At 35.9% G+C, this 24,427-nt stretch overlaps 1 protein-coding gene across 1 annotated transcript; it reads right to left on the reverse strand.

Annotated features, from left to right (window-relative positions):
* Positions 1-214: 214 nt before the first annotated feature.
* Positions 215-4,690, reverse strand: LOC131062934 (serine carboxypeptidase-like 45). The gene is made up of 10 exons (XM_059207498.1): positions 3,620-4,690; positions 3,139-3,240; positions 2,903-2,998; positions 2,718-2,810; positions 2,113-2,192; positions 1,734-2,015; positions 1,402-1,550; positions 1,149-1,241; positions 625-742; positions 215-476 (listed from the first exon to the last, which is right to left on the reverse strand). Exons 1-10 carry the CDS (start codon positions 3,861-3,863, stop codon positions 327-329), a joined length of 1,407 nt encoding a protein of 468 aa, XP_059063481.1. The 5' UTR covers positions 3,864-4,690; the 3' UTR covers positions 215-326.
* Between the last annotated feature and the right edge of the window lie 19,737 nt (positions 4,691-24,427).

Here is a 24,427-nt window from a genome sequence, read left to right on the forward strand (position 1 = left end):
AATTTTTTAAATTATTTTTTATTTTTTATTTTAAAAAATAATTCCATGAAACAAGTTCCCACATAGTCAAAACTTCATCTCTAGGCCAATCACATTTTGCAACAGATCAGTCTCCCTTCAATATATTTATTCATAAGCAAATCGTAACGGCGCGGGCAAAGACAAATCTTTAAAGGCAAAAAAACAAACATTTTTACCCATAAGGCCTGACAAATTTTGAGGGATAAAGTGAAAAACAATACTATATGATTGAAAGTTTAGAACTTATTTCTCTCTGCTATGGCAGGAAAATGGGCTTTCAGATTCAATGAATAGGTAACAATAATTCATTTTATGTAAGGAAGGGGCTCTCCTTTAAGGAATGACTTGAACAAAACCAGAGATCTCTCTGGTTGTGAAAATGGAACCTCATGAGATCCTCCTCTCACTGTTGCATAGCTTAGACTGTTGCTGTAAACCTGTGTCCATCCTCCCACCTGAGCCCAGAAACTCATAATATTAGGGTTTCACAGAAATAGCTACCACAATTTGAGATTTTGAAAGTGGAAAATACAATGTGCCTGTTGTTTAAGCTCTTCCCAATACTAATCATAGGAAAAAATGTTAATAGGGACTAAAATTCACCTGATTCCCCTCAAACCAAACCCTGTATGGAGCTGAAGTATTCAGTTTCAGCTCAGCAGCTAGATTGTAGATGAGTGTACGTGTTCCTGTCAAGGGTATTACAGAATCCTGGTCTCCACTGCATCATCAAAATCAACATCAAGCATGGGATAAGTTTATAGCACGTAATACTCTTTTTTTTTGGTTAATGAAGTAGAAAAATAAGGATATTTTTGGATTTGATTTCGTGATTTTTTCATTGACGTTTCAGATTGAACTTCATAAGGACTAGTGAGAAAGAAAAGATCAAATCAATCATAGAGTTTAATCTGAAACATCAAAAAAAAAATCACTCCATCAAAAACACAAACAAATACACTTTTTCTCTTTCAATGTATCATAGACATTATCTATGATCAACCAGATACACCCTTTCTCTTTCAATGTATCATAGACATTATCTATGATCAACAAACTGAGGAAAGATTGGAAGCAATACAGCATATGTCTACTTGTCTGACTCATTTTGTGGAAACCCAACTTACCTATAAACAAAAACTCTGATTCCTGCCTTCACCAACTCTCCAAGCAAATGGACTGTGGATATCTCTAAATTCAGATGATCGTAATGAAGTTTTCTGTGATATTCACAAAATACGTTCTTAATTTCATTTTATCAAATTCAATCAACTAAATAATAGGAACCCCAACTTCTACAACGGGTCTTTGTATGGCAGGGAAAGGGGCTTGAATTACTAGTTAGTTATAAGCTTTCGATATATAACTGAATTCTGATACCTGCTGCAAGGACTCCATTGTTTAGCAGCCCCAGTGAGACGAATATTCATTGCCTCTTGGACATCAAGCCTGTTAAGATATGTAGTGGATTCATCCCCAACACAAACATCCGGCAATTGGGGATTTTCTTCATTCTTCCTCTGGAATAACTGCATATCTCAGAGATGGGTTAATAAAACTTGCATTCCTTACTGTAATTGTTCTATGATGCTGTTTAAAGCAAGATTGGATCTTCATCATATATACCAGAGTAAAAATATAAGCTGATTGATATAATTGATTAGGTGTTATCCACAAAAAAGTCTGCAATCGAAGGTAATCTTATAATTTACCATGGAGTTTAGAGTCTTCGACTGCATTCCAATGGATGACAAGCAAACATCCAATGTTACATCATAGTTATCGATGAAATCGCTAACTTCCTGGCTAATCAAACTATTAACCTCATTGCAGGCCGCCGATAAGTTGTGGCGGTAAAATTCATGAACGTAGCGGCTGTAATTGCAGGTATAAACCATTTCCTTGTAGCTCTGATCACATATGAGCCCGTGAGACCATAGGAATTCTGCCCTTGCATTTAAGTCGTTTCCGAATTTCATCAATGGATTGCCTATCTGTACATAAATCAGTAATTTAATAATGAAATTATAATTTAAGCTTTTTCTAAAACTTAAAAGAAAATTTTGAAGTGATGGTTTTGGCTTGACATACTGCAACTCCTTTAAGATTGAAGATCTTATATTTTCTGTTGTACCGTAGCATACGTTCTGCTAGCTGAGGAATGTAGTGCCCTGTTTTAAACAATTCACAGTTAATGGTCAAGACATGTTTGAACAGAATTCGAAATGATAAGTACTGCCCAGTTTAAACGTCACACAATTCAGTAAGTGTATGGACTGCAGATTTGGATATGTAACATCATTTATTTTGTTGGATTTCATCGATATTGCAAGATTTTTATTTTTATTTTGTGCTTATGCGGTTCAAGAATATCATTGATATTCAGTTTAAGAATACCCCGGACATAGTTTTCCCTCAGTCCTCTCGTCACTTCTCCAATGCCCCTGTTTTAAAGATTATAGTTTTCTTTCATTTTGTTGATGATAGATCCAAAATGTCAATAGAAAAAAGTGTATATAAGGATTGTTATGTATGAATTCTATGCTTTTAACCTTTCAAAAAACTAAAATTGCAGAGATTATATTGAACAGTAAACAACATAAACAATTGAGTACCAATGTATACAATGTTTAAAGGTTGTACATTTACCGTTATTCAATTTGAATTTCTATATACACTCTTTTAATTATTATTACCTGCATAGCTTTCACCTGTTAAGTAGAGATCTCTTGTTTTGTAGGCTGGAAACTTCTTAAACCATCGTATGAAAAAGACAAGATTATCCAGTGCTGTGAACATAACATGAGAGCAGACTTAACTCAATTACCGTTTCAGGGGCCTGTAATTAACTACTAGCCATGTTGATTATTTGTAAACCCACCTGTTCTTCTGTCATTGACACCTTCGTAGAATGAAGTAGTGTTAGAATATGAAAAACCAACTCCTGCCGGTGACTCCAGGTAAAGAACATTGGCTTCTGCAAAAACATTGTACAAGTTGTAGAATAATTGTAGTTTAAGAATCTCAGTATCCTCGTCCTACAAACAGACTATGAACATGATGTAATGGAACCATTTAAACTTAATGAATTAAGAAAATTTCAAAATTGATACATGCCTTTATTCCAACTATAGTCATTTTGCACTAGTATAGTTTTGCTAGGTTGAAATGGTCCATTCTCTGAGAAAGCTCCCACTCCTAGTGAAGAACATCCAGGCCCTGCAACGAATAAATCTCTGCTTTTGAAAACTGTTTGGACTTGACACATCTGAAAAGTCAAATTGAATGGAATGTATCCATCAGAGACATGAGATTTCCCAGCTCATAATGATATAGGAAATGCATTGTACGTCTGGATTCAATTATGTAACGTTTATTTGCATCAACGTTGCAGATCACGCTATGAAAGAACCGTAGAAATTTTCTTAGTTCATGCATGATATATAATAAAAATTTGGTGTAAATATATAAACAGCACAGAAATTTTATTGTGAAATGTATTCTGGTTTCATAAATCCAACAAATCATTTGAATTCTAGGCATATATAATCATTCTGTTTTATACCATCTAACTTGCTTACAAGATTTGGAGAATTACCTCCATTCAGCCATAACACCAGAGGCTTAGAGCTTGGATTCTTTTCTGCTTCTACAAAATAGTAGAACAGAGCACGGTCATAATTCCTGTCTACTGTCACATATCCAGCATACTGTTTGAAGGGAACTGCCGGTTGGCCAGGCAAACCAGTAATAAGGTCATTCTCATATGCCTCTATTAATAATAGTCTAATGAGCAGGAATACCACAATAGCTCCAGCATTTTTCTGTTGTGATACCCACATCTTGAATCCTTATCAGACCTAAGCTCTGCAAATTATCAGAAACTAGTAGAGGATTGATAAATACTCCATGATGCATACTTCATATATGAAGACAGACACCACCAAGAATCTTGACTCTACAAAAGCAACATTTTTAAATCTCAAAAGCATTGAAAAAGTCCCAACTCAAACTTTTTCAGTGAAGAGCTCGGGAGATTTGTTGACCCATCTTAACATGAAATAAAAATACTATTTGCAACGACCCAAATTTGAATTTATTATAACATGAACTGCATAATGCATTATTCAAACTAGGACAACTAGGACCAGCAAAACTCTAATTTTGAAGGATTTAATATCACTTATAAATCATTTGATTATCTGATATGAAAGTGCTACTCTTAGACTGACCAAAATTTGAATTTATTATAACATGAACTGCACAATGTATGAACTATCTTTGAAACCAAACAAACTCTAATTTTGGAAGATTTTATATCATTGATGAAATCGTTCTGTTGTCATCTGATATGAGAGTACAAGATACTGAAATCGCTTTGATTGAAAACTAATTTTTATATACTGTGGAGCCCAATTTTCCTGACTAGTTTATCCATTTGTTAAGATTTCAAACGACAAAATTTGGGTCTTTTGCAGAAATGCAGCATGGCAAGAAACAATTAAAAAAAGGGGGGTTTTATAGAATGCAGAGCGTTACGGCTGCCGACATGCGCGGTAGAGTAAAGGAGTCAGTCGTATGACAGCTCTGTGAAAAGCATGGCATGCGCATTGCTATCTGTTATGAAAATTATTGGACAAGAAAATAGTAAGCAGGGGATTATATTCATGGGGGTCTGCAATTTTTACGGTATTAAAATGCGGCGCTGAAATTGGGTTTTCAGACTGACTTTTCTGCTAGGCTGCGTGTGTTTTTAACAAACGCGTGACAGCGTGAAAACGCGGTGGCGGTTGCGGTGACGGGAAGGAGTCATTATAATATGTTGCCCACAACCAGACAGAATTTAAGACAGAAGAGTGATTGTTACACCATGGTTTTTTGTTAAAAATCATTTTGTTTCCACTTCTTTCCTTGGTTTGTTAATCACATTTATTGTGGATCACGTTCTCGTGATATCAACCTGCTCAGATTGATTGTGAGAAGTCTTGACTTCAACATATTCTGACATAAAAATGTCTTTTTGATCTTGTTTTAAGAGATTTTGTTTTGTTACCCCAGATCGGATTTGTTTTTGATCAAGTACTGTTACTTTCCTGTGTTTTGTCTGTTTGGGCATTCATGAAAGTTGCAAATTTCTCATTCACCTGCATATGTATTATATGTTGTGAAACCACTTTTATTTGTGTATTTATTAAATTTGATTTATTATGATTTTGATACTAAAATATTATGTGTTATTTTGTGATGAAGGATAATGGAGTTTGATTCCAAACATAGATGAAAAAAAATCATAAATCAAAATAAGAAACTGTGCACAATATTATAATTCTTATATTTCAGGGTCATTGAAACCTAATAAGATCTTAATTTTTTGTTTTCAGTCTTAATATATATTAGCTATTTATAATATGTTAGATTTATGGTTTGAATGTTTGCAAATAAGAGAAAACAAGTTTAGAAAAATTTTACATCGGGAAGAAAAGTTTAAAGAAGAGAAATAAGAAAAGAAAACAAGAAAAATGAAATGAGAAATGAGAGAAGTAGATGCAATAGATAACACTTAGTCTAACAAATTTTAATCAATGGGTTGGTGGTTGTAAACATAAGTTTAGTTTTATTGGAAGAATGTTGAATTTCTCCTTATCAATGAATAAAGTCAGGAAAACCACTAACTAGGCATGTGATAGGATTGATTATGTATTTAGTTGATGTTAAGTGAATTTAGTTTGCAAGTATAAGGCCTATATCATTTTCTAGGTTTTTGTTTTAACATAATTATGTAAAGTTTGTCTAATAGACATAGACTACAAAGATTGACCAAGACTAGTAGAAATCCATGGTTTAGAAAGCTAAAAAAATGTGATGATGCAATGGGAGAACTATATTGGAGTTGATTCCACAATGGATATGTAGGAAAACCTTTAGACACTGTTATCAAATGGAATTAGTACCTATTACCTTCTATTATAATTCAATTAGATCACATCATCTAAAGTTATTGTTGGAATCAAGGGAACGGTTAGAGGTGGGTGGGGTGGGGGGGTTGAATCAGTGTTCAACAAATTCAACTTTAATAACCTGATTAGACAACCATTTTATGCAAATGAAGAAAAGAAAATGCAGAAGCTCAAAGCCAAGATCAACAACACCACAACACCAAGATTTTTACGTGGAAACCCGGTTAAGGGAAAAACCATGGTGGGATTGAGACCCACAATATTATAATATTGTGATCAGAAGTATAATAATATTACAAGAGGGGAATGCACACTGCCTAGAGCTCACTACTCAATTACAAGAGAGGGCTACAACCCCAGAGGAAGGCTCACTACCTTACAAGAGATTACAAATGATAATTGTTTGAATGAACTGATGAATAGCATCAACAAATGCCAAAATGCAGTTTCGGTTAAGCACAAATAGTCTTCTGCCACTGTTTTGTCTCTCTGCTCTATCACATACCGAAGCATAGATCTCTCAACCACTCATGTGAAACTGCGCACAATCGCTCATACACACTTTCTACATCGTCATCAACAACTCAAATGATCATATCAATTGGACTAATATATATGTACCATCAAATTAGATCAATTCTATGTCGGCCTAAAACCGCATAACACGCAACATGAAACGTGTAACCCAAGTTGGCTTAAATTGATCCAAAAACAACTATCCAAACCAAAACAAGATGTCCACACGCTTCCCATATGTCATCTCATCAACCTCGAACACAAGCAATCATCAAAATCACTTTGCACGATCCGCACAACAAATCTTCACACGCTACTACACCAAAACATTGTTATACTAGAAAAACGATCTACCGAATCTTCTAACCAACACCAATCTTAACACCAAAGGCCACCAACCTGGAATAAGGTAAATTGCATATCCATAATACATTTCCCAGATTCGCAAAGCAAAATACGCAACCAAAATAATCCGCTGATCACTAAACTACACACTCTGTCGGATACACTGATCTTCTTATCGAACCTAATTGGACCTCAATCAATCTTCTAGAATGAAGGAATCATGAACTTTGGATTGGATATCTGACTCACCAGTTGCCAATTGCCATCAATGACAACAACTGATCATCAATGCAATGTCTCATGCCAACAATCTCCCCCTTTGGCATTGATGGCAACACTTAGTGAAAAATGACTAAGTCTCGGTAATCAAAACCAAAATCAAACAGTCGGACTGTAAAGAATCTCCCCCTAAGATCAACATTTTTCACCCATCTGTTCTCCCCCTTGGACATCAATGATAAAGGTAGAGTCCCGAAAAACGAAAATTCTATTTACACATGTGCATACACAGTCCTTATACATTCACAAAAAATTGAAGATATCAGCATAATAATTCTTCAATGAGTCCAAGTGATTGTCCTTGACTTTCTGCAGATTCTCCAATACAGTTATGAACCCACTAAGCAAGTAAGCTTGTGCCTCTACTGTCTTTACATCATTCAGATCACCACTAGCCAAAGCATCATGAGCATCTTTGAAAGCACTCTGCATAATATCCATCTTAGGAGCAATAAGACTCCTAACTTACTAACTCTCCCAATTATTTTCTCTCTGTCATGGTTTAGGCTTTTGATTTTCTTAAGTAGAGATGTTACTTGATTCTCATGACTGCTCAATGATGTTGTTAGGGTATCAACTGATTGAGATATGTGTTCAAGCTCATTCTCATTCACTTTAGACCTCTGCTCAATATCTGCAGTGAATTTGTTCAAAGATAGACATGATTTGTACAAGTTTCCACTCGCGAATAATGCATCTTGCATGTTCTTCCACTAATACATTTAGCCTAAAATTCCGATGGAGGTTTCCGACGGAGAAGGTATATTGTGATCAAACTTGATTTTTTTTTGAAAAAATGTCTGATTTCATCAGAATTTCGACGATAATTCAACATTTGGTTTCGACGTAGAAGGAATTGACAATGACATTAGGGTTTTTTAAGAAAAAGTGCCCGCGTTCGTCGAAATTCCAATGACTGCGTGCATTACTTAAAAAAAAAAAAAGTCCAAGTCATTTCATAAATCCCGCCTCTTTACAAAATCCCACCTCTCATTCGTCCCGCCTCTGTAGCGAACCTGTGGGTTTAATCGTGGCAGGGAAGATCATTGGTCACTTCCCAAGGAACTGCCCCAAGTAGAGCTGGAACTAAGATTGCTAGAAGCTCTGGAGATTTACCACCCTGTCAAATTACAAGGTTGCCCTCATTTCAATCCCTTCCATTATTTTATTCACGCGAATCATATTGTTCCCTTTTTTTGAGTTTTGTATGAAAATAGTGATCATAAACTGAAAAATATTGGCATGGCATGGATGGTGTGTCATTGTGATGCATAGTTTATCTGATAATTTTGTATGCACTTATTTGGTTTTGCTTGGTGAGGCCAACTTTAATGCAGTAAAAACAATGCTTTGATCACATTCTTGAATATTTATAAATCGAGTCACACTTGAATGTCGCCTATAATTGTTATGCTACAACTTAATCACATGTCTAGTGGAGTAATAGACAACCTTATTTTGCTAGACGGATTTGGCAATTGGGTCATACTGTCGTGAGTGTCTCCCATTACCATTCCACTGTAACCTTTTAGACCACAACTATGGGATGCATATGGGACAACTCACTGCTTAAACTTTAAATCAGAATACTTCCATGGCCAAGGGTTTAAACTTTAAACCTGTACATATACTATTGCTGTCCATAACTGAGAAATAACTACGAAAACCTAGATGAGTTGTTGTTTCACAGTTTATATGGATATATATGTGTTGGTGTTTCCTACTGGTTCTTAGATGTTCTCTAAATAACAGTCATATCTTCATTAGTTTACTAATTTGAAAGAAATTAGGAAAGGTCTAGTACCTTGGAGAGTCACTATAAAAGTTTTAAAAGAAGATTGTGATTTACCTTCCTCTAAATGTGTTACTAGTATAGGGAGATCCTCTATCCTCTACTTCCTTGATCTTCTTGAGACCTATTCATTCTTATAGTATGTAGTTCAGTTAATTCATATATCATACTAAAAACCCCATCTTCATTATTTCCATCATTGATCTTTGAGAATAAATTCAAAAAAGTCATATTGTTTATAGAGATATATGTCTTCTTCTACTACACCCCTCCATGATATTGAATTAGTCATGTAGACTAATTTAACAATTGTGTTCTTACAAGAGCAATTTGAAGTGATGTGGCAAAGCTTGTTGCAAATATAGTAGATTATAGTTTTGGATCGAGGCTTGGGATACTTGCAGTACTTGCAAAGGTAAGTGTGTTCGGAGCATGAAAATGATGATGATTAAAGGATCACTTACAAAAAAATGAGTTTGTATTTTTTGTGAGAGTAATGCTTGTGAGTAAAGGGCTAGCAACCAAAGGGGCAAAGTAAGGATCACGAGACTTGTTTTATTGCTTAGTAAAATTTTGAATATATTTGTTCTGATTGATGAAATGAATTATTTCAATTTGAGCCATATCAATGAGATGAAACAAAGAACAAGTAGCAATAATTGTTGGTGTAATAGGGATATTACCTAGCTACTTCCACTATTAGGTCATTTTTATGCCTTATCATTTAAGTTTACTTAAGGTATACATAGGATACTTATCACTTTATGTCTCATATCATAAGATTAAGATACTTTCATAATCTTATGATATCCTACATGTCTCATCTTGACCTATTTAATCAAGGGGTTCTATTTATAATCTCATTCATTCATATTGTAAACTTGCATTCATTGATAGGAATATAGTTTATTCATGTCATATTGATCTTCTCATTTTGTTGTGCTTTCCATTAGACCTCTAGATCTTGGGTGGCTATCTCCATAGTCAAATCTTAAAATATTTACCTTTCTAGATTCTATAAAAGAAATGGTTTTATCAAGAATATCATATGGAACAGCTTCTAAATATTTGCATTTGATAACAATATTGTTAGAGCATTTTGCTTTATAGGAAAATAATCTAAACTAGACTTTTTTTTTCAAGCTAAGACAAAACAAAGTAAGGTAGTACAATAATCACTTTCTCTAAATTGAGATTTTTTGGCAAAATTTTCCAAAAAAATCTCTAAATTGGTCACATAAACATACTTTCTCACTATCTTCCCCTCCATATTACCCCTTGGATCAAATAAGGGTATAATTTTGGATGCTCTCAAGTTATACATAGTAATATCTTTGTCACATTGTTTTAAGTTTCATATCTCATGGCAGTGGTTACTCTTGTCATATGATTGCTATTGTGTAGATGGGTCCTTGAGCCCTGGTTTAATCCTCTCTTTTTTATCTATATCAAAGATGTTCTTGGCATCCTCACTCAATGGCGATCAAGCTCTCCCTACCTAGATTAACCTATCTCTAAATTTGGAAAATGGGTGCAGAAGTTTGAGTATGAGTACTCTTCAGTTATTTGTCATGCTTGTAAGGAGAAAAATAAGGATGAAACTTTCCCTATTTCCCAGGAGATTCAAAATATTGATTCTAATCAAGGGAGTGCCCCTTTGGATTGTTCAAGGATATATAATGCTTTGGGTTCTAATGATGGATGTGCCAATGATATTATGTCCCTTCATTGTCTCAAGAAAATAGGATTTGGAGAGAAGGGTCCTTCCTTTGTGCTCAATCAAAGAGCTTTGGATCAATTTTTTAAACCACCCTAATTTTAGGATGGTTCATTTTTGCTTTAGTTATTCCACCTCTTGTTGTTTTGTTGTTTTGGAGCTGTTTTGTTTTGTTGTTTTGTTGGGATTAATGCTTCATCTTTCTCTTTGCACAAGGGATCAGGGCCCTTTCAAAATCCCTTCTTATCTAATTAAAAACACTCAATGATGATGGATCATTATAGTCCCCCCTCTATGCTTGGATTTAAAAATAGAATGAACTCTAACTACTTGTTTAATTCTAATAGAATATGACATTAGGGTACCTAGGTAGCATAAGAGGTTGTTCACTAAATTCTTCCACCTTAATGATAGTTAATGTTAAGGATTGAATGAAACAAATTGTTGTTCATGGATCACCTTCTTAGCCTCCTATGGAAGTCATTCTTTGTGTGGTCTACCATGACCATAATCAGGGTCTTAATAAATGTATTAGATACTCTCTATTATCAATAAGAGAGTTATCATAATATAGTCATGGTGAGTGGTTACAAATAAGATTAGTGGGTCCATAGTTCCCACTTGGTTTGTACTTAGAAACATTATCATTTCTTAGTTGTATGGAAACTATAAATTCATGCATCTAGGCAACAATACACACTAGCTATTATATGATTCCACTAATGAGAAAAGCCTAGTCAATCTTATAGTTTGTGGAATTAGTCATGTCCCTCATATAGAATATCTATATATGGAGTATTCTTGCCTATAGATTACCTATTATTTTGCTTAATAATGTGATTGTTTCACATACATCATAAAAGTGCCCTTCTAATATGTTTGTGCACCAATCTTGAAACCATATTTTTATTAACCAACCAATGATAAGAATTATCTTAAACACGCCTCTATATTTGAATCCCACTAGCTTTGATAATCAACCATAATAACCTTAACAATGCATCGACGACAACAATGCCTAATAAATCATCAATTGTCTTAGGTGAATCTATCCAAAGCCAACCCATCAAATCCACTAATCTCCCTTGCATCCCAATCATAAAATTTTATGGTTGTTGGAACAAGCTTGGGAGATTGAAGAGATATAAGGAACATTTCAACTTCCAAAATACCGAAGGAACAAAAATAATTAGCTAACACATCTTCTTTTGGGAATTTTTGTATTTAGTTCTTCCTTTGCAAATCAACATAACCTATTTTGGTTTCCCAAATATTTACTAAATAACTTTGAAGATAAATTGGGAAGAGAATCCATCATATAGATATTTCTTTTCAACAGCCTTAGAGGACATTGTTTTGTCTATCATTTATTATAATAGTGTAGCATCCTAAAATTGCGACACTTGCAATTTCGACTGCATTTCGGTCTTCACGATGGCGACGCAACACGCAACCTGAATGGAGACCCTGAAACTTGCTCACGACACCAAAAACTGCATTTTTCAAGCACCCTGGCCTGAACCTCCTTGCACCCTGCTATCCTGGGAGGTGGGACCAGAGCGCCCACGACACCAAAAACTGCATTTTTCAAGCACCCTGGCCTGAACCTCCTTGCACCCTGCTATCCTGGGAGGTGGGACCAGAGCGCCCAGCGCCCTGGTCCCCCAGGACCATGGCGCCCAGCACCCTGGTCCCTGGGCCTATTTTGGGCCCGGTCTCCTAAGGGGTCTCGGGTCTTTTTGTTTACAAATTGGAAAATTAACTTTCCTGGTCGGCCTAAGGTCGGGAAAATCAATCTTTTAACCCTAATTGGCAAGTATATAAACTACATTTTTCTCTCTCATTTGGGATATGAAGAGGATATGTGGACAAGCGTGGAAACTATACTCAAGCATTCAAGCATTCAAGCATTCCTTCAAGCATTCCTTCTAAGTCTCCATTCAAGGCTAAGTGTTGCATTCAAGACAAGGATTCAACCATTGAAGAGGAGATCACTTACTACATACTACTACAACATACAACAAACAACAACATCTAAACCTTCGCACATAAGGATACAAACATCCTTAGAACAAGGTATTAGTACTTGTTTTACATTACAGACATTTACATTTATAGCATTGCTCATTACTTGGTTAATTCCAAAACTGGGGTTTGACCTAAAGGCAAACCCCTAATCCCTAACCCCCCAATCGTCTTCGCTTTTCTGTGTGTAGGTTGCAGGTACGCGGCTGAAATTGAAGATCTGGAATCCTTGTGCAGAGACGAACAGATCCCCCTTCGTTTCGCGGATTTTTCGGAGGACCGTGGCGCCGGGCGCCATCGTCCCGACAACTTTTGCTCAAATTTGCAGGACAGCGCCGTATCGACATTTTACTGCTAATTCCAGGTCCGCAGCTTCATACTGTATCCCTAACTCAGTTTATAAGCGAATCTTTGTCACTTTCTATGCATTCCTAGCTTAATTCTCCTATGCACATTCTTTACAAAAGAGGGTAGCCTTGCTGTCTTAGCCCCTTGAAACACATTTAGCATCCAATCTTGCATTGTGTAGGATTGGATCTTGTGGGTTTCAACCCCTCTTTTGAATGTAAAGTCTCTCCCCTAAGTGAAAACCATCAACCCTAGTGAATCTCCCTTCTTTCTCCTTGGAGTTGGAAGAGGGGAGTGCAACTAGGGTTCGATTGCGATTTTCCGCTTTACATTTTGGTGAACCCGACGTGAACATCCTTTCTGATTATTCATGGTTAGATCTGAAAATTGGATTCCTTGATTACATTTCCATGTTTGATCTTTTGCAAATTTTAGAGGTTGATTGCATAAAAACCCTAAATTTTCTTTTTAAGTAATTAAACTTGTGAAATGTTTAAATGTTAATGCTTGTTTCAGATCTATCCTTCTATTACAAATTATCAATTCATATCTATGCTTTAATTTTGAAAATTAAGTGGTTAAGTGTCAAAACCCTAATTTTTGAAACCCTCTTGATTCAACCTTTGTCCGACAATTTCACTGATCAAAACATCTCCAAATCAGCTGTAACTTTGGATTCCGCAATAAAATCACAATATCTTTCATACCTGAAAATTTGGAAAAAAGTTGCGAGGATCGTGTGCACTCCGAGCGCCATCGTCCCCGACATTTTTTCCGAAATTTCGGGAGCTAGATCTTACTGTATTTTCCTGCTAAAATCCAGAATTTTGGCTGATTTTATCAATTATAACACTTTCAAAATTACAGTCAAAGTTGGTCTTGTGATTGCTTGGATTAAGGCTTCTAAACATTCAAAAATCATCGAAATTGAAATTTTGTGTCAAAATTGTGTTCTTACTGTCCTAAATCTGAAAAGTGTGTTTGCATTCATTCAAAATTTCAGTGCTTTATTCAAATTCTTACAATTTGTGACTTTTGAAATTAAGTGCTTAATTACAACAACTTTAATTTCCGCTTTCAAAATTGAATTTTGCGTGAAATTGAGTCAATTTTTAAATTTCAAAATTTGCATTGCTCTTGACATTCCCTCTAAAATCATAAAATTCAAAATTTCAGTTTCCCTCTCTTTTTCAAAATTCAAATTTTGCATTTTTCGACAATCTTGGTAGGGTTCAATTTCGAGATTGCAACTTTAATTTGGCCTATCTACAGATCGTAAAACCACTCAATTTTTTCAGATTAGCTCCAAAATCATCATAAATTTCATCCTTGCAAATTTCGAAAAAAGTTGTCGGGACCGTGTGCACTCCGAAGCACCACGGTCCCTGACTTTTTTTCTGAAATTTCGGGAGATTGTCCTGATTGTATTTAACAGCTTAAATCTAGAAGATTGGCTGATTTTACTGAAAATTGTTACCTCTAAATTCAAAACTTTCTCTCTCTCTCTAGTGCATGAGTTTTACAACAATAAGCCCTACTTACACTATTCCCGTTAGACGAAGCCATAGAATTAAGTCTTTCCGAGGTTTAATTACTGAGGAGATGGAACCTAATTTGAATAGCCTTTTTAACGAGGACATGGGTAATTCCTCTAATCCTCCTAATGATGAAGAAGCTCTCCATGAGGTTTCTGAAGAACAAATTTTGAAATTGGATAACCAATTTGACGATTTTCGACAATGGATGTCTCAAGAATACCCCGATAGTCAAGCTCTTCCTTTAATTGAGGGTCTAAAACGTATGCTTCAAAGTGATAAGAATGGAATTGATATTTTGCGTGGTATTGCACACATTGTGGATTCGAATGTGATGCCTATGAAGAGTTGTACTGAAAATTTGGGTTATACACAACCTCCTACTCAAGTCAATCATTCTATTCCTTTGACGACTTCCATTGCTAGCATACCTACCTTTACATCAAACATAATGGCTACTTCTACACAAGACATTCCTCCTGTGATCACTAGTCATGGGGGCAATCCTTCTTCTTCAATTAACCCTCTTCCTTCATTTAATCGGACTTCTTCATTCATTCCTTCAATGAGTGTCCCTATTATATCTCCACAAATGAACATGACGCAAGGGGGCAATTCATTCAATCATTCCATTCCTCCTTGTAGTGTTCCTCCTGTCCAATCATCTCCTATGACTAATTATCATAGGGTCCCACCACCTTACTCTTTACCTTCTTTCAATAACATAACACCTCCATCACAATCTAACACATCTAATATGAACTCTTCGACTGAAGCGACCATTAACAATCTTGCACAAACTGTCTCTTCTTTACAGCAACAAATTGCCTCTATGAATCAATCTAAGTTTAGTGTGCCCACATTTGATGTTGCGAGCCCACTTTCTCTTGACATTGTTCGAGCTATCCCTCCTAAACATGTTGAAATTCCGCATTTGGAGCTTTATAATGGTAAAGGTGATCCTCTAACACATGTTAAGACTTTTCAAACAATCTGTACTGATTTTGCTTATGACCAAAGGTTGCTTGCAAAACTGTTTACTAGAACATTAAGAGACAAAGCCCTACAATGGTATTGCTCGTTGCCTTCTTATTCTATTACTTCTTTCGAACAACTTGCAAATGCTTTCATTCAACAATTTCAAAACAATATAAGTCCTAAAGTTACTTTGATTGATTTAATGCATTGTAAACAAGGTGTTAAAGAAAAAGTGACTGATTTCATTGGTAGATATAAGCATTTGTATGCTCAAATTTCTTTGCCAGTGCCTGACAATGATATTCAAAGAATCTTTATTTCTAATTTACAAAAAGATATTCGAGACAAACTTCTGTTTTCTGAGTTTACTTCTTTCCAACAGTTGTGTGCAACTCTTCACAATTATCAACTGACTGTGAGTCAAATGGAACAATCACATCCTATGGCTCCGAGTGATAAGGGTGATAGCAGTCAACAACCATTTGGGAAGTTTAAACCGAACAGAGATTCCATCAAATTCAATGAAAACATCATCAACAACAATGTGAATGCAGCATCAGGTGTGCCTCCTATTTCTAAATTTTTCAAGAAAGAAAGAAAGTATACTCCTTTGAATGAATCATTGCATAGTATTATGAATAAGTTATTGGAACAAAATGTGCTTACTCTTCCTCCTATAAGGCAAATTGATCCTGCAAAGATTACTTCACCTTATTTTGATAACAAAGCTTTTTGTCAATTTCATCGTCAATCTGGGCATGATACTGAAAAATGTTTTTCTTTAAAGGGTAAAATTCAAGATTTGATTGATAATAATACTATTTCTGTTTCTGGAGTGAATGATAAAGGCAATACATCTATAGCTCCTCCTAATCAAAATCTTCAGATTTTCACTGATCCATTACCTTCTCATACCTCTAATGCGATTGAGACTAATGATTCCTCTCTTTCATCTGATGGTCTTGTGTCTATGACTCCGAATGTGATTAAATTTGTAGAGCAGCAAGAAAACCCTAAAGAACCTTCCATCACATTTGATTCTAGTGAAACCATTAGGGCACCTGATGGTCCTTGATACATAGTTGCAAAAGTCAAGAATACACCTTGCCGTGGAGTGCTTATTGATCCTTCGTGCATGGTTAATATTATTACTGGAGAATTTCTTTTTTACTTTGCAATTGAATCAAGTAATATATGACAAAATAGATGTGGTTGTGAAACTATTTGATGCATTTTCTTCTCCTGCAATTGGTTCTATTACATTTCCTATTGAGGTCCATAACAAATCCCTTGATGTGAACTTTGCTATTATTTCTTCATCCGAACAATTTCGTGTGAAGCTTGGCTATCCTTGGCTATCTTCCATGAAAGCTATTGCTTCTCCTATTCATAAGTGTTTGAAATTTCCCCATAATGGTGAAGTCGTTACTGTTAATCATAGTCTCTTTAAACCAGCTGAAAGAACTTCTAGTGTTCCTATTGATTACTTTTGGCCTAAACAATTCCAATCTCTTCCTCCGCGAAGTGATCATCTTTTCAAATCTTATCAAAAGTGGAAAACGGATATGATCCTATCTCTAAGTGAACCTAGAACACCCAAACTTGACATCCCTATCATTCTTGAGAAGGAAGTTCTTCCTTTGAAAGATAAAACTAATGTCTTTCCTCAAGAAGATTCCCAACCCATCCCTATGGATGTGACTATGTCTATGCCTAATAAACCTTCTAAAAGTAGACCTATACCTCCTCGTCATGATGGACTTGGTCTTCTTCCTAAACCAAAAATTCCTCCTTTATATGGAGCAGTTCCTCCTCCTTCTTTTTATAGAGAGAAGAGACCTTCTTCTTCTCCTATTATCCAGCCTAAGAGACCACAACCTAAACACCCAAGTGATAAGGATGAGAAAATTCCTCCTCCTCAATCTTCTCCACTTCCTACTAAGACTAGACGAAATCGTTCTGCACGTGAACGCCGACGAAAGCGTCGTCTTAGAGCTCAAGCAGCTGCTTCTCAAACTTTACAATCTCCAAAGACACCTTCAACAAGCATTATTCCATTTTCTCCTCAGCCGAGAATTGAGCCAAAATCTCCTAAACATAAGATGCATGATGGTCTTGATCCTGTGCGAGTTAAAGATCCTATTTTTATAAATCTTGATGATATAGATGAAAATGTTATTCATGATGAAAATGTTACTTCTCTTGCTTCTGATAGTGAATATGAACTTGTTGATATTGATAACCATTTATCTAATGAATTTTCTAAAGCACTTATCCTAGCTCCTAGACAAGAACACCGTGGCTTGGGACATGAACATAGCCCTTGTTTGGATCTTGTGATAGCTCCATCTGCTATGTTGGATGTTCCTCCTCTAGCGTGTTCCCTGCCTTCCCGAAACATTGATCAGCAAGATCGGGGGGGTAGATGACGTGCTAGACTAGTTACATTAGCATAGCAGATTCTCTCCTCCTCTCTTGTGTTACTTCTTCTATACGTTATTCTCATTCTTCTATTTGTTGTCCTTAGTGTTGTCTACTTGAGGACGATGCAAAGCATTGAGATCTCTTTTGGTCTCTCTCATGTTGACTCAAAAGACACATGTGTTCCCTTCTTCTAGGTGACCTTGCTTAATTAGGGAATGAAGAACAATTATGCATACATACATATGATATATATACATGACTTATCATACAGCATATTGACCCTGAGGAAAGCGAAGTCACCTCGTGCTTTGTGTTTTGTGTCTATTATCCTTGGGCTTACCTCACACTTGGGGGCTAAATCCTTGTGATAACGTGCTCCTTTCTCATTTCTTATATGTATCACTACCTTAAAGCAATCACCCCCGGTGAGGCGTGTGCAATCGCTTTAACGTAGGGGGGCATACATCCCGTTCATATCTTTTCAAGATACTTGAAAATTTCTTGGAGAACTCAGCTTTGCCTTGAAAATTTTCGGTATTTCTCTTGCATGACTCATAGTGAGGGAACCTTACTACTGACAGTCATGGTTCTCCCTCGTGATCTTCCCTTTTACTTTGTCAATCAAAGTCGTAAGATCCTTAGTCCACTGGGGGCTTGGTGTGTCTTGCCTCCTTGACATGGTGAAAGTCTTTCAATGTTGTTTCCTTGTACATTACCGGAAGTATGAGCATACATACTCCCGCTAAAGTGGGGGCTAAATGTAGCGTCCTAAAATTGCGACACTTGCAATTTCGACTGCATTTCGGTCTTCACGATGGCGACGCAACACGCAACCTGAATGGAGACCCTGAAACTTGCTCACGACACCAAAAACTGCATTTTTCAAGCACCCTGGCCTGAACCTCCTTGCACCCTGCTGTCCCGGGAGGTGGGACCAGAGCGCCCAGCGCCCTGGTCCCTGGGCCTATTTTGGGCCCGGTCTCCTAAGGGGTCTCGGGTCTTTTTGTTTGCAAATTGGAAAATTAACTTTCCTGGTCGGCCTAAGGTCGGGAAAATCAGTCTTTTAACCCTAATTGGCAAGTATATAAACTACATTTTTCTCTCTCATTTGGGATATGAAGAGGATATGTGGACAAGCGTGGAAACTATACTCAAGCATTCAAGCATTCAAGCATTCCTTCAAGCATTCCTTCTAAGTCTCCATTCAAGGCTAAGTGTTGCATTCAAGACAAGGATTCAACCATTAAAGAGGAGATCACTTACTACATACTACTACAACATACAACAAACAACAACATCTAAACCTTCGCACATAAGGATACAAACATCCTTAGAACAAGGTATTAGTACTTGTTTTACATTACATACATTTACATTTACAACATTGCTCATTACTTGGTTAATTCCAAAACCGGGGTTTGACCTAAAGGCAAACCCCTAATCCCTAACCCCCCAATCGTCTTCGCTTTTCTGTGTGTAGGTTGCAGGTACGCGGCTGAAATTGAAGATCTGGAATCCTTGTGTAGAGACGAATAGATCCCCCTTCGTTTCGCGGATTTTTCAGAGGACCGTGGCGCCGGGCGCCATCGTCCCGACAACTTTCGCTCAAATTTGCAGGACAGCGTCGTATCGACATTTTACTGCTAATTCCAGGTCCGCAGCTTCATACTGTATCCCTAACTCAGTTTATAAGCGAATCTTTGTCACTTTCTATGCATTCCTAGCTTAATTCTCCTATGCACATTCTTTACAAAAGAGGGTAGCCTTGCTGTCTTAGCCCCTTGAAACACATTTAGCATCCAATCTTGCATTGTGTAGGATTGGATCTTGTGGGTTTCAACCCCTCTTTTGAATGTAAAGTCTCTCCCCTAAGTGAAAACCATCAACCCTAGTGAATCTCCCTTCTCTCTCCTTGGAGTTGGAAGAGGGGAGTGCAACTAGGGTTTGATCGCGATTTTCCGCTTTACAAATAGCTAATACCCATTTTTTTATAAGATAACAAGCAAAACCTCCTCTTCACAAACTATGTTTTCCTTAATAATCCAAGAATGAAAAAAGGAACCCACATAAAAATTACTTACTCCCTACCATGAAGGCAAAAGAACATCCAATTTAAAGATAGATGTACCAAAAGGAAAGAAATATCACCTCAAAATCTATCTTGAACTTATACATTGAATCTATACATACGAGAATCCCCTTAATAACTCTCTCACAACTTTCAATGCTAGAAGAATGAGTGTTTTCACAAGACTTTCATACTATGATATTTATATCAAGATTCACTTGCATAGTTTTAGAGTCAAGCTGACCCATTCTCATGAGTAGTTTACATGGATCCCTCATAAGAATGGATCACTTAGTACTCATTTCATCAAAGTGATGCTCATAGCGGTGAAGCATTAGGGATTCCTAGGAGGTCACCCATACTAATACTACTCTAAATCAAGCACGTTTAACCATGTAGATTGTCCCAAGATCAAACCCATTCAACTTGCCACCCCATTTGCAAAACTTTCATCAAGTGGTGTGCCTTATAAACCATTCATTATAGAGAAACTTTAGCTTATCCATTGACAAGTGGGAGGTGTTGATGTGTTTTTTATGCACATGCGAACGTAGAAGAAAATACCCAAAAGTATCTTATCCTCTCTTGAACAAAGTTACTCAAATGCTGGAGATTTGCTTAAGGTTCACTTGAGACAACTCCAAGGTTCTGGTATGTCGGGTCACGACGTGTGGATAAACATAGTTGGTTGATGTGATTGCTGGTATCACAAGGGGACTTACGTTGAATTGTTGAATGCTTGAATAGCTAGAACTTGATCATCTGATATTTCAATCTCGCGATGCTTTTTGTCCTAAACTAACTTGAATTGTAAAAAGGGCAAAAGGTGAAGTGTTAATAAAATCTATTCTAAGGCCTAGACTGTAAGAAGATGGATGAATGATTAGATGGAATCCTACTGAGTGAGGCCTCAACATAGGGTTATATGAGACAGGGGTAAGTTCAATAGTGATTTCTCCTCTACAACCTTTGCCAATCTGTGCGAAAATGAGAGCTTGACAGCATTCTTTTGCTTTTAGCTAGCTAAATTTTTCAAGAATTTTATCTCTAGATTTAATATTTCTTTTCTTGCATGAATCTATTAATTTTGAGATAACAGATCTTGCCTTCATGAATTGATCCTAGTTTATCCCTTTAACCTTGATTAATTTATTTAGAGTGTTTAGTTCCATTTTAATCCTTTCTTTTACAATTAAATATTATTAAAAAATTGTATTATTGTTCCAAATTTTGTGGATATTTAGGAGACACAAATAAAATATAAATGTAATCATTCCATATTTTTGTAGGAGATATTGGAATGAGACTAATAGGAAGAGTAGTAAACATGAGTCACAATGAGCACTTTAGAATAAATCTAAACATTATAAGGAAGAGTAGCTTGGAAAAATAGAAGCGTAATTTATTTTCCAATATGCAAGATTATTACTTGGGAAAGAATCTTGAAAGAGGATTGAAAAGATTCCTTGAGCTAACATTGTCTCACTTATCCAAAATTATGAGGAAGGATTCATTAATGAAATGGTCATTAACAAGATGGAGAGAATAATAATTAGGAAGAGATAGATTTCACATGCTACTAGGTGACTAGATTGGAGAGAAACTAGAGGCAAATCATTTAGCTTGGCCATGACACAAAGTCTTAGAATAGATGCCAACCTTGGTGAATGGAATGAAAATCCCAAACAATTAATGAGTGGTGAGACAAGTAGAGGCATCTATAAATTTTGTTTTGAATAAAATAAAGAAAAAATGGGACTAAAACCAAGGGAAATGCACATGGAAAGGATATGATGAAAATCAAAATAAATAGTTTGAAGATAATATTAGTTACCTAAAGGATATTCCACTTGATTATTTGGTATATCATAACTATTTTGACAAATTTTGAAACCATTAGAGGTACCTTTTGCTTCTGTAGATGAGGCATTCAATCATGTTGAAGTTGTGATAGCTTATTTGCCTCTTTATAGACAACAAATTATCCATACGAATTATCATATATACTTGTAACCTCCATCCCAAACCACCTATTTCACTCTTCTTCCTTTGTGTACCTCTTTTATTCTTCCATTACCTCTTCGCTTACCTAAATTCAATCCAAAACATAGTGTATATAGCATCAAAAAAATTCCTTATTTAATTAATATTATCCACAACATATCGAAAAGACAAATACCACACTTACTGTGTCATCAACCAAAAATAATTTACTTACATATTCAAAGAGTTCAATAATGGAGAAACATCCATGTGGTGCTCTACACATGTCCTTGAAGGTTCAAGAAATACTTATCCTCTATTGGTCCAAACTTTAAATCACTTTCCATGCATGAAAATAATTGCAACCATACACAATTTCCCACCCAATAGATTCTCTCAAACTAGTTTACTATCTTAACATAGGGTCAAGGAAAAGTGGGCCAAAATAGGAATCCAAGTGTCTTAAAAGCCTTCAAGACCATAGTGGTGAGGATTGAATTTCTTTCTTTAGTGGTATCTTTCTATAGATTAATTAATTGGGGATTCTATTAGGACCTTTTCCTAATTAAAAAAATATATAAAGATTACATCCCTAAATATTGCATTCATAATAGAATAAATTTCTGCAATATTGAGACTATATTCATAATAGATTTATAGTGATGAATAAAGAAATATTTAAGATTATCAAAAAATTGATGTTTTCTTTCTCCCAACTGTCATTGGATATTGGGTGATCTTTGAGGCATTATGTCAAATAGTTCATGTGCCTTATCTAAGCTTACATATTTTGCATGCATGTGTACCTAGGCAGTTGCACTACAACATCTATACTCACTAATCACATTTGGTTGGAAGTTTCTAAATCCATTTCAAACACATCTTGTGCATATCCTGCAATCATAGCATTCCATTAGATCGTGTTTCTTTGATGCATCTCACTAAACAGTTCATGCGCTTTCATGTCTATACTTCCACATTTTCCAAACATGTCAAACAGAGCATTTCCAACCGTAAGCATCTGATATTAATTGCCCTTACCTTCTTCTTTGATGGAAGCCCATACTCTGTTCCAAAGCTCCCATTTTGGTACAGGTAGAGAGTACATTGGCAAATAAAACTGATCGAAATGGAAATCTATTTGATGCATTGACTACATTGTGAGGACGCTTATGTATTTCATCGACAACATAAAGCAGGAAAGGACATTAGAATATCTCCTCGGGGAGGTATTTTATGACAGCTGCGAGGTAGATGAGAGTTTCTTATGCCATTTGCTTTGTTCTATGTAGTCAAACGCAAGAACACTGTTTGAATTCAAATGCTAACGATGATTGTCTTTTTAACGGAAACAAACGGGAAGGGACGTCAAGGGAAGGAATAGGCCCACAACACACCTAAGCAGTCAAGGCTTAGTGTGTGTTGTTTAAGGCTGCCCCCTTAAGACATCATAATTGATTGGCTCTTCACTCCTAAGACCTTCAAAAGTCTTTAATGGCTTCATTGAGTCCTTTTGTCTTCCAAATTCACTTGCACCAACTTGAATTCTCCTTCAATGCTTGATTGCCTGTTCACTTGGAATTGAATTGATTTTATAACTAAGAGATCACTTGAATTGTAGGTAGACCCCTTCAAATGATAGGGTAGGCTTCCTTTTATACCTTATATATGTCTTGAAAGCATTTTATCCTGATGGATTTAAATTAAAGTACTTTCTCTTTTATCTGGTATTGGTGGAGCAGATCCTTTTATGATATGTAAGTTGAGAATATTTTATGAAAGGTCCCTAAATGGATACACTTTAAACTGATTTTAATATACCTTGAAGTGTGCAATATGGAAGGTTTGTATTCTTAATCTCCTGCCCATTTCTTAATTTAAAAGATGATATCTTTATTAAATATCTTTATCAACTTGATTTCTCCTTCAATTCTTGATGAATGCTTGATTGCATGTTCACTTGGAATTGAATTGATTTTATAATTAAGAGATCACTTGAATTGTAGGTAAACCCCTTCAAATGATAGGGCATGCTTCCTTTTATACCTAATATATGTCTTGAAAGCATTTTATCGTGATGGCTTTAAATTAAAGTACTTTCTCTTCTATCTGGTATTGGTGGAGCAGAGGTTGCATTGCATCGTCCTAGGATACATATTTCTGCAGATACAACACAAGTTAAATGTATCCCAGGTCGATGCAAAGCAACCTTTGCTCTAGAGATCACCAAAAAATAGAGAAAGAACTTTAATTTAATGCCATCAGGATAAAAGTCTTTAATCAAGACAGATAAAATTTGAGTTTGATTGTCATCATTTACTTTGCCAAATTCTTCACACGTAACTCCTGAATCAATTTCCTACTCACAAGAATTTTATTATGTCTCAAATATAGGGAAATAGAAGGCTTCAAATAGAAAACTTGAACATGCAACTAAAT

The sequence above is a fragment of the Cryptomeria japonica genome, chromosome 6, assembly GCF_030272615.1.
Source record: "Cryptomeria japonica chromosome 6, Sugi_1.0, whole genome shotgun sequence".
NCBI classification, from domain to species: Eukaryota; Viridiplantae; Streptophyta; class Pinopsida; order Cupressales; family Cupressaceae; genus Cryptomeria; species Cryptomeria japonica.